This window comes from Camelina sativa, chromosome 18, assembly GCF_030686135.1.
Source record: "Camelina sativa cultivar CO46 ecotype springtype chromosome 18, ASM3068613v1".
Lineage (NCBI taxonomy): Eukaryota > Viridiplantae > Streptophyta > Magnoliopsida > Brassicales > Brassicaceae > Camelina > Camelina sativa.
In genome coordinates, this window is record NC_141897.1 from 11,568,362 (window position 1) to 11,580,282 (window position 11,921).

At 38.9% G+C, this 11,921-nt stretch overlaps 2 protein-coding genes across 2 annotated transcripts; one reads left to right on the plus strand and one right to left on the minus strand.

Annotated features, from left to right (window-relative positions):
- Positions 1-209: 209 nt before the first annotated feature.
- On the plus strand, positions 210-1,871 carry LOC147922776 (uncharacterized). Its single transcript, XM_087497777.1, has 2 exons — positions 210-452; positions 903-1,871. Exons 1-2 carry the CDS (start codon positions 210-212, stop codon positions 1,869-1,871), a joined length of 1,212 nt encoding a protein of 403 aa, XP_087353903.1.
- A 1,000-nt stretch (positions 1,872-2,871) lies between these two features.
- Positions 2,872-5,013, minus strand: LOC104763221 (putative polyol transporter 1). The gene is made up of 3 exons (XM_087500097.1): positions 4,795-5,013; positions 4,346-4,692; positions 2,872-4,250 (listed from the first exon to the last, which is right to left on the minus strand). Exons 1-3 carry the CDS (start codon positions 4,919-4,921, stop codon positions 3,186-3,188), a joined length of 1,539 nt encoding a protein of 512 aa, XP_087356223.1. The 5' UTR covers positions 4,922-5,013; the 3' UTR covers positions 2,872-3,185.
- Positions 5,014-11,921: the final 6,908 nt, after the last annotated feature.

The following is an 11,921-nucleotide window of genomic DNA, read 5'->3' on the forward strand; positions in this document are numbered from 1 at the left end:
TTCTAGCTCGTCGCATGGAGGACATCCTTCCTCTGATGATCTCCAACTCTCAGTCTGCCTTTATCAAAGGTTGACTTCTAGTGGAGAACGTCTTCCTCGCCTCAGAAATGGTGTAAGATTTTGGCAGGAATAATGTCACGCAAAGGGCTCTACTTAAGGTAGATTTGAGACAAGGAGACCCACTCTCCCCCACCCTCTTCGTAATCGCTATGGATGCCCTCTCTAATCTTCTTACACTCCGCTTTGACTTTGGCCGAATAGGATATCACCCTCTGGGAAGAAATCCTATCATCTCGCACCTGGCTTTCGCAGATGATTTAATGATCTTCTTTGATGGGAGCAACTCCTCTCTGCAAGAGATTGCTTCTCTCTTGGATGAATTCAAGGATCTCTCGGGGTTGAGCATGAATAGAGACAAGTCCACCCTTTTTGTTGTGGGGGTCCCGGATCAGGTTCTCGAACAGTTGTCCCAGCAGGGGTTTAATATTGGTTCCTTTCCTGTTTGCTATCTAGTCATTCCTCTCCTCCACCGCAAGCCCAGAAAAGCAGATTACTCTCCTCTTCTGGATAATATCAAGGCTCGGTTCTCCTCCTGATCAACTAAAGTTCTCTCCTTTGTGGGTCGCCCTCAGCTCATCTCTGCGGTGATCTACAGCTCTGTTAACTTCTGGTCCTCTGCCTTCGCTATCCCTAAAGGGTGTCTCTGACTCATTGAATCCATGTGCAATGCTTTCCTTTGGTCAGGGAGTCTGGAAAAAAGAGCAAATGCAAAGGTTTCATGGAAAGATATATGTCTCCCTAAACAAGAAAGTGGACTTGGATTAAGAAACTTCATTGTTTGGAACAAAACCCTCAACCTTAAGTTGGTTTGGCTTCTATTCCAAAATAATGGTTCTCTTTAGGTGGCTTGGATGAGGGAGCATATGCTTAAAAGCAACAGCTACTGGTCTGCTGAGGAAAGTCACGGGTCCTCCCGGATGTGGAAATTTTTAATCGCTTTGAAACCTATGGTAAAGCCTCTCATAGGGTGTACTATAGGCGATGGAAAAACAGCTAGCTATTGGTTTGACAATCGGAGTAACTTGGGACCGCTGATCGATGTTATAGGTCATGATGGTCCCAAACTTATCGGCATTCACAGAGATGCGACTGTCGCCCAGGGAACAGGTCCCCAAGGATGGAGACTTCCATCTCACAGGACTAGGAATCCCCTACTCCGGACGTTACAGCTTTCTCTTCTCCAGCTAGACACTCCGATGGATTCTGCAGGACCTGACTCTTATACCTGGGGACCCAAAGGTGAAAGGAAAGACTTTTTTAGAACAAAAATTACCTGGAACATGTTGCGACCTGTATCAGGGATCAAGGAATGGAACAAAGCTATCTGGTTTAAGAAAGGCATACCCAAGCATTCCTTTACGTCTTGGGTTGCTAATCTTAATAGACTTGCGGTAAAAGCGAGGACTGTAAATTGGGGAATGAGTACGGACACAAGTTGCCAACTCTGTTCCAATGGTTTCGAGAACAGGGAGCATTTGTTCCTGCACTGCGACTACGCTATTCAACTGTGGGGACTAGTTTTCACTAGACTCGGTCTCCCTAATCTCATTTTTACCTCTTGGCAAACCTTGATCAGTTGGCTACTAGGTACCTCGGCAGGTTTACCCTCTACGCTCAAGAAACTGGCTTCTCAAACTACAGTTTACCTCCTTTGGAAAGAACGCAACTCTCGCACCCATGGAGGTCTACCAGTCTCGCCGGAATCTCTGTTCAAGCTTCTTGACAGAACAATCAGAGACATCCTCCTAGCTCATCAACATAGCAAACAAGGCAAAGGGCTCCTATTCAAATGGCTTACGCACCTCTACTGAGGTTATTTAGTTAATGTAATCATTTTTTCCTTTGGGAAGTTCAATCTCCTGTAACTTATGGTTTTTTCTTTTTTTTTGAGTTGTAGTTAACAAATGATATTTTAAAACAAAAAGTATTATTTTAATTTTGCTATTTATTTATTAATTAGTTTCAGTTAAGTTCTCTTTTATATTTACGTTTTCTTATTTATGCCAGTCAGATTATATTAAGTGTGATAATAATAACAAAAAACTATGATATCGAAGAGCTCAATAATTTAGTAGGTTGATATTATTAAAAATAGATAGATATACATGTTAATTCATACATGTTTTTTGTTTACAAATATAGTAGGTCTTACCGTAATCATACGTAAATAATATGTAAAAATCTAATCAAACCAATCATAAATCTAAGCATAAAAGTTAGGATTTGAAGCAGAAAAAAAAAGTTAGGATTTGAAATCCCAAAGATATGCTTTGGATCACTAAATTTATATATATATATATATATATATAAAGATATAGAAAGAAAATTAGTAAAAATATATTGAAATATAGTTTGATATATATATATATATATATATATATATCGTTAATATGATTATCAACCTACTAGAATTAGTTTTATGATTGTTTTAGGTACATCTGAGAATAATACAAATAAAAGAGAAACAAATAATCTTATAACCAAATTAAATATATATGATAAAATTTACATATTTTAATACATATATTACAACTAAATAAGTTAAAATTAAATGTAAATGTTAAAACTGTATGCATTGCACCAAAATAATTAGAGATTACAAAGATCATTGATCTCCATTGGAATTCTCTACTACATTTTAAATTGCTTCTTGTCCCACAACAAACACATTCTTGAATTTCTCTCCTGTTTTTTAGTCTTAGTCCCCTGATCCCAAAATTGTAAAGCGGACAAGCTGGCGCATCGTGACAAAATAGATTCACATCAAATTATTTATGTCAACGATTTTTCTTCCAATTGGCTCTTTTGAGCTGATCACCAAAAAAAACACATTCTTCATTTATATACTTACAAGTAACCAAAACATACTTTAATAAATTGTTCAAACAAAGTAATCAAACCTATGTTGCACAGATATTAATAGAAACTACAAATGAAGATTTTCTTACTCATTAGTCATTCTTTGCAAAACAATTATTAAAGCTATATATATATATACAACATGGCAAGTCAAATTTTCTATTAATCTTCTTTAGTGGTTGCACTCATCCCATGAAGACTCGGTTACGAGAGTTTTTTGATATCGATGTTCCAAAAATAAAATGGAAGCAAATTTTGTCTCACTCTCATTGTTCATCATCAACAATTTTTTTGTCCTTGGTCCTTACGTTGTTCTTTTTGTTTGCGCTGTAACTCCCGAAGAGACTCTCCATTTCTTCTAAAGCCACACCACGTGTCTCTGGCAGGAAAATGAAGAAGAAGACCCATGCGGCGGCCGAAACTCCAGCAAAGAGAAGGAACGCACCACCGATGGTGAGACCCTTAGAAAGAGACAGGAATGTCATTCCGATAATACCACTCATCAATCTATTCAACATCACTCCCAAACTTGCACCTTGAGCTCTTAGCCTCACGGGGAATATCTCTGAGCAGTAAACCCACGTCACGGGACCTGCACCTATTGAGAAACTTGCCACAAAAGACATCACCGTCGTAACGCTAAGCCCTATAGCCCACTTGAGAGTTTGTACGGGGTTCCTGTTGATTACTGTGAGACTAGTTCCAAGCGCTGTCAAGGAAATAAACATTCGGCCCATACTCGTAAGCAACAAGGCACGACGTCCAAACCGATCAACCACACAAGTCCCTACCACGATGAAGAGGGTCTTGACAACTCCGACAGCCACCGTAGCCAAGAGCTGGTCATTCTTGGATCTTAGTCCAGCCTTTGAGAAGATGGTCGGAGAGTAAAGCACGACAGCATCGATTCCGGAGGCTTGTTGGGCGAAGTGGATGCCAAGACATGCTATGAGGATGTGTCGAACGGATGGCGTTGGTCGGACAATAAGGTCCTTCCACACGCCTTTACCGGCAGTCTTCTTGTTTGGCACGACAATAACATCGTCTGTCATATCATCAGGGATTCCAGCCGCACGTTTGATGTCATTGAGCCTAGAGATTGCTTCTTCTTTAGTGTTTGAGGTTTTGTCAAGAACTTTAAAAGCATCTCCAATGCGACCTTGGACGACTAACCACCGTGGAGACTCCGGCATTGCCAACACTCCAATGGCTAGGAATACTGCAGGAACCGCTCCAATCCCTAACATGAACCTCCAGCTGAGATGCTCAGGTAGCTTGGAGAAGAAGTAGTTGGACAAATATCCTAAAAGTATACCAATGTTGATAAATATCTGCATAAAAAAACTTACTATCATCAACCTCCATGTACAATCTTTATATATAATATATATTATATAGATACTAACAAAGGTTTAATATATTGTACCTCAGGGAAAGAGCTAAGGAAACCACGGGAAGAGGCAGGAGCGACTTCAGCGGTATAAACAGGCGCAATCATCATAGCATAACCGACACCGATACCAGCTACAAAACGACCAACCATAATGAAAGGATAGTTTGTGGCAAAACCCATGAGAAGAGCACCACAAAAGAAGAAGGCTCCTGCCAACACTATGGTATATCGTCTTCCAATCCAATCTGAAGTTCTACCGGCCGCGCCTGAACCGATCAGAGAGTAGATATTCAGGATCCCCATAAGAATCTCAAGTTGAATGTCCGACAGTTTCAAATCGTCTTTTATGAAAATTGCAGCTCCACTCATCACTCCTATATCTGCAACATCCATAAAAGTAAGGATAATTATCTAAGCAGTAAATCCAAACCAACCTCAAAATGGGTGTTAGTGAATTATAAGAATTTATAAGGAAGACGAACCATAACCAAGGATGATAGACGTCATGGATGCTAAGATTGCACAAGCAAAAGCAAATCGGCTTCTATTCCCTCTTGGTGGCTCGAGCTCCGTAACAGCAACACCTCGTTCTTCTCCTGAGGAACTCATTGTTTCCACCGTGATTATAAAACTTACAGTGAATAAATAATTAATTGGTAAGGAGAAGAGAGTGTTATTAGCAGAAAAAAAAAATTCTTGTGAGCTACGAATTCTATTAAAAGATGAGGATTTAAATAGATGTGTGATCGATGCTCACAACTGAAGCCAACTAAGATCACATGTTTTAGAAAATAACAAACAAGCATCCAGTTGATTAATCAGTTATAGAAAATGGTTTTATAAAGTTCTAAGAATAAAAATCGGATTAGAAGTTATCAAGAGACACATGTTTTAAAATCAGAATAGAAGTTATAAAATCAGTTATAGACACATATTAATCTACAAGATTTGTTCTAAAATTGACTATATGTTTTAAGATTTTGAGATTTGTCGTCGTACTTTTAATTTTTTTGGTTATTATCTTAACAAAATTTAGAAACATACGTAACTAAATAGACATCCACAAATGTCAGATTGTTATAATTCTAATTTTAAAGGTAAGAAAAAAAAACAAACAAACAAAAACGCATATGGTTCACCTTAAATTTTTTTGTCGATTCATTCCAAGCGCTATTACATATTTTACCAGTAAAACCTCTATAAATTAATACTTTATAAATTATTAATCACTATAAATTAATAAATTTTGCTGGTCCCAAGTCGGGCCAGTGTAAAAATTAACAATATTCGATAAGATAATAAGATAATAATTTTTTTGAAATCTCAATGTAAATTATGGTTCCAATAATATCATAAATTAATAATCATGTAAATTTATGTATATATATATATATATATATATATATATATATATATATATATATATATATATATATATACTGATATAATAGTGCATGTTTCTCCTAAAACTCATTTCTATAGAACAATTGTAATGTTGTATTTTCAAACTATAATGATATCTCTAAAATATTTTATAACATGTCATACAAATAATTAAATTTGAAAGTTTTAATTTTTAAATATGCATCATTTACAATTTCATAATTAGACAGATTATTAAAATATGAGAATTGATATTATTATTATTCATAAATTTGAATTTATGTATGTCATGTGTATAAGTCAATTTGTTTATAGTATTTGTAATTTATTGTTAATAATGCTTTATAAATATTACAAGTCCAATTCCTAAACCATAAAATTTATAACATCCGAAAGTTTAATCTTATGTTGCTATAATTGTTCCAATTCATAATTAAAAAAAAAATAAACAATTAAAAATATATCTATAAATTAATAATTATTAATTTACACTATAAAATAATAATTATTAATTTATAGATAAATTAATATCACTATAAATTAATAAAACGTCTTGGTCCCAACATTATTAATTTATAGAGGTTTTACTGTAATCAATTTCTGAGAGTTATTAACAGTTTGCCTATTTTTCTCTCTTTAGTTGTCTTCTTTCATTGCTTAAAACAAAAAAAGACAACACACAATATTTACAGGAGAAATTTTTTAGTGTAAAAAAGAAAACATAATGTTAGTGTAAGAAGGTATTGTGATATCTTTTACATCCCACTCAAGGATATTGTATCAATTACATTGATCATTCTGATTCGGTCTTTATTGTACCATCTCTTGCTTTAGGAAACTCTCTCTTGTATATATAACTTGAGACGATTATCAATACGAAAACACGATTGAACAGATTGTCTCTGCGTCTCTTTATGGTATCAGAGCCAAAACCAAAAATCTGATTTATTTCTCTTTTTCCTTTTACGACAATGAGAAACACCGTTGATGGTACTTCCGACTTGAACCCGACGAACCTGACCCCGACGAAATCGACCTCGACGACCCCGACTTCGATGAACTCGACCTCGACAATTCCGACCATGGTGGAAGTTCGCCGCACGATCTCTCCATATGACTTGACAGCCGCCGACAATTCCGGTGTTGTGATCTCTCACCCTCTGTTGAAAGGTGCGAACTATGACGAATGGGCTTGTGGGATCAAGACCGCTCTAACTTCACGCAAGAAATTCGGTTTCTTGGATGGCTCGATCAAACGTCCGGACACCGGATCCCCCGATCTTGAAGACTGGTGGACGATTCAGGCACTTTTGGTGTCATGGATTAAGATGACAATCGATCCGGTGCTGCGTTCCAACATTTCTCACCGTGATGTTGCCAAGGAGTTATGGGATCACTTGCAGAAACGTTTTCCGTCACCAACGGCCCGCGGATCCAACAACTCAAGGCGGAGCTTGCTTGTTGCAAGCAACGTGGTCTCGCCATTGAAGCATACTTTGGCAAGCTCTCACGAATCTGGGACAGTATGTCCGCTTATCGACCACTGCGAGTGTGCAAGTGCGGAAAGTGTGTGTGTGATCTCGGGGTCATTCAGGAGCAAGATCGCGAAGAAAATAAAGTGCACCAGTTTCTCTTTGCCTTGATGATAGCAGCTTTCGTAATGTTCGATCAAGCTTGGTGTCTCGTACTCCACTTCAGTCCATGGAGGAAGTGTATAACATTGTGCGTCAAGAAGAGGATTTGGTTCGCCAAGTCACACCAATTCATGCTGAGCAACCCGATGTCACTGCCTTTGCTGCTCAATCTCGTTTTCGCCGTGATGACAAAGACAAAGGTGTTGTGTAAACACTGCAATCGGGTGGGACATCTCTCTGATAGTTGCTATGCCGTCATTGGATATCCAGAATGGTGGGGAGAGAGACCAAGGTCTCGCTCTACACAAGGACGAGGACGTGGAGGCTTTGTTGCATCTTCCAGTGGTGGACGAGGACGTGGTGTGTCTTATGCTAATGTTGTGCAAATCAGCGCTCATGCCACTGATCAAGAATTTATTGAACAAATGAGTTTCACCTGCTACCAATGACCGTCTCTCTGGTAAGTCATATGTTCCTTCTTGGATCCTTGATACAGGTGCCTCTCATCATTTAACAGGTCGCTTAGAGGTTCTATCCAATTTGAAAGCAATGGCACCAGTTATGGTCATTCTTGCTGATGGTAGGGAACATATCTCTGTTTTGGAAGGCATAGTTGTTCATGGGGCTGGTCTAGTGTTGCAATCAGTTTATTATGTTGAGGAATTATGTTCAGATTTGATTTCTGTGGGGCAATTGATGGATGAAAACCGGTGTGTTGTTCAACTTGCTGATCACTACCTTGTTGTCCAGGACCACACTTCGAGGACGGTGATTGGAGCAGGGAAACATGAGCGTGGGACGTTCGTTTTCCGCAGCATGGAGTTTGCTGGTTCTGTGACGACACGATCAAAGGAGACTTATGATTTGTGGCATCACAGGATGGGTCATCCGTCTGCAAAAATTGTTAGTCAACTTCATAATGTTTCAGTTTCAGTTTCTTTGGAGAATTTGAATAATGCTTGCGATGTATGTCTTCGTTCAAAGCAAACTCGTGCTCTTTTTCCGAGCAGTATGAATAAAACCAATACCGTTTTCCAATTGGTTCATTGTGATTTATGGGGGCCTTACTGTACTCCAACTTATTTGGGTGCTCGTTATTTTTTAACAATCGTAGATGACTACTCCAGAGGTGTTTGGCTTTTTCTTCTCAATGATAAAACTGAAACAGCCACGCAAATCAAATACTTTCTAGCCTTGGTTTCACGACAATTTGGAACTCAAGTCAAGAAAATATGAAGTGACAACGGCACCGAATTCCTCTGTCTTACCAGTTTCTTTCGCGAACAAGGGATCGAACATGAAACCTCATGTGTTGGGACTCCCCAACAGAACGGTCGTGTAGAGAGGAAGCATCGCCATATTCTTAACAAAGCTAGAGCATTGAGATTCCAATCCAACCTGCCGATGCAATTTTGGGGTGACTGCGTTTTAACTGCAGCATATCTGATCAATAGAACTCCTAGTTCCATCCTCCAAGGTGCCACTCCTTATGAACTCATGTACAATGCTAAGCCTGGATATGATCATCTCAGGGTATTTGGAAGCTTGTGTTATGCTCACAATCAGAATCACAAATGGGACAAGTTTGCAACTAGAAGTAGAAAGTGTGTGTTCTTAGGTTATCCTCATGGTAAGAAGGGCTGGCGTTTGTTTGATCTGGAAAAAGAAGAGTTTCTCGTGTCCAGAGATGTGGTTTTTTGCGAAACAGTTTTTCCTTATGCCACACCATTGTCGACATCGGCTACGAATGAAGACGCTGATTCAGAAATTCATTTATGGGCTCCTTTTTCAAGTGTGTTGGAATTTGATTCACCAATTTTGCTGGGCCCATTAAACACTCTAGAAGCCCAAGATGTTTCTTCCACAACTTTGTTGGATCCATGCCCATCATCGATTCCTTCTCCACTCATGCCTTCCTCTTCGCCGACTTTGACACCGTCTCTACCTCCGATACCTGATTCTGACCTAGCTCCCGAACCAGAACAACCGACTGCTCCCAATCCGACCTCGCTACCCACACCAACGCCAGCTATAGAAAATCTCTCTACCTCAGCTGCTATGACGGCACCGCCAGAGGAGGCTCTCGGTCGGGGTCATCGCAAGAAGATACCTTCGGTCAAATTGCAGAACTTCGACACTTCTGCTCATCCCGTGAAGAAAGCTTCGGCTAACTTGGCAATACCTTCCGGTTTGCATCCGCTTTCTGACTCTGCCAATGGCGTTCGCTTCTCGCCTCAACATCAAGCGTTCATTGCCGCCATTACATCTGCGATTGAACCAAAAACATATCATGAAGCAGTTCGTGATCATCGTTGGCGGAAGGCTGTGGGATCCGAATATAATGCCCTTGAAGATAATGAAACATGGACATTGGAAGACTTACCTCCGCGAAAAACAGCTATCGGGTCTCAGTGGGTTTTTAAAATTAAGCATAACTCTGATGGCTCCGTCGAACGGTACAAAGCAAGGTTGGTCGTTCTTGGCGACATGAAGCCTCCACCTGGTTTTACAGCTCCCGATAATAAGGTTTGTCGTCTCCGGAAATCTCTTTACGGTCTTAAACAGGCTCTGCGTTGCTGGTTTGAGAAATTTCGAACGGCGTTGGTCGGTTACGGCTTCAAACAGTGCTTGTCTGACTATTCTCTGTTCACCTACAAGAAAGGCTCCACGATGTTAAATGTTCTCATCTATGTAGACGATCTTATCATCTCCGGTAGCACCAAAGAGGTCTCAGACAGTTTTAAGCGGTACTTGTTCTCATGCTTTTGTATGAAGGATCTTGGGCCATTGAAATACTTTCTTGGAATCAAGGTGGCCAGGAGTTCAGAGGGTATGTTTCTTTGTCAACGCAAATACACTCTAGATATAATCAAAGAAGCAGGGCAATTAGGTTGTAAATCTGTGGAGTTTCCCCTTGAGCAGAACAACAAACTGGCGCTTTCCGAGTCTCCTCTCTTGACGCAACCAGGTGTGTATCGCTGTTTGATTGGTCGACTTATATATCTTGCTGTCACTAGGCCAGACTTGTCCTATTTTGTTCACTTTCTCGCTCAGTTTATGAAATCTCCTCGTGAAGATCACTGGCATGCCGCACTACGTGTCGTCAAATACTTGAGCGGTACTGTTGGACAAGGTATATTGTTACGTAGCGATTCTGACTTGCAGTTGAATGATTGGTGTGATTCGGACTATGCTGGTTGTCCTCACACTAGAAGATCAGTCATGGGGTATTTTATACAGCTCGGCACTTCACCCATTTCTTGGAAAACAACAAAGCAACGCACTGTCAGTCTCTCTTCCACCGAAGCCGAGTACAGAGCGATGCGATGTGTTGTACAGGAACTCATCTGGCTAAAGCGACTCCTGATCAGTTTGGGCGGCACACATTCTCAACCAATGTGTGTTCTTTGTGACAGTAACTCCGCTATTCATATAGCAACAAACCCAGTTTTTCACGAGAGAACCAAACATATTGAAGTGGATTGTCATTATGTTCGTGATGAGGTTACTAATGGTCAGATTACTTTGTCTCATGTTGACACTACCATTCAGTTGGCTGATATCTTCACCAAGGCTCTAGGGACAAATGAGTTCTATTCGTTCCGGTCCAAGCTGGGCATCCACAATCTGCACGCTCCAGCTTGCGGGGGGTATTGTGATATCTTCTATATCCCACTCAAGGATATTATATCAATTACATTGATCATTCTGATTCAGTCTTTATTGTACAATCTCTTGCTTTAGGAAACTCTCTCTTGTATATATAACTTGAGACGATTATCACGAAAAACACGATTGAACAGATTGTCTCTGCGTCTCTTTAGAAGGCAACTAAAAAAAACCTAAAAATTTTAAGAAAAAAACTCTTTATTTTTATTGTTAATAAAGATATTTCTAGTTATATTAGAATGAACGATATAACTGGTTCGGGGACAAGTTCTGAAGATCCTTTCTTGTTTTACATGGACGCGAGCAATAGTGGCACAGTCAGTCAGTCACTATTACCATCATTGTCGCGGTCACTACCATCCCATATCTTCTCCATCTCAATCTCCATCTTGCATCAAAATTGCATTACGATACGATACTACAATCAATCATTAAAATTCATCAATTATCCTACTATATTAATTGAGAAGTACATCTATGAAAATAACATTAGAAAGTATAAAAAATTTACATTGGAATGCCATTATAAATAGTAAATTTATATTTATAACTGATATATTTAAACGTAATAAAAAGTTTAAAATTATAAATATTTTACATTTAAATATTTATAAATATTATAAATATTATCAGTTGAGTTTATGTCTTCCAAAAACAATTTTCAATCCAAAAAGTTAGTCAAAGTTGCTTCCAAAATCTGCGACTGTAGCTTAAAAGATGGTCAAGCTTTTGAATGAAGTAAGGCTCCAATCAAATCTTTATCCTCTAAGGCAAAGATGATCTTCCTAAAATTATGACTGAGCATACTTTCAATAGACCATAACCAACTTTGGATACAAGCATCCAGTTTAGAGTTGATCAAAGCAAACGACTTCCTGCTATGCAATAATACTTCACCGAATTTATTTCTCAAAACTCAGGTT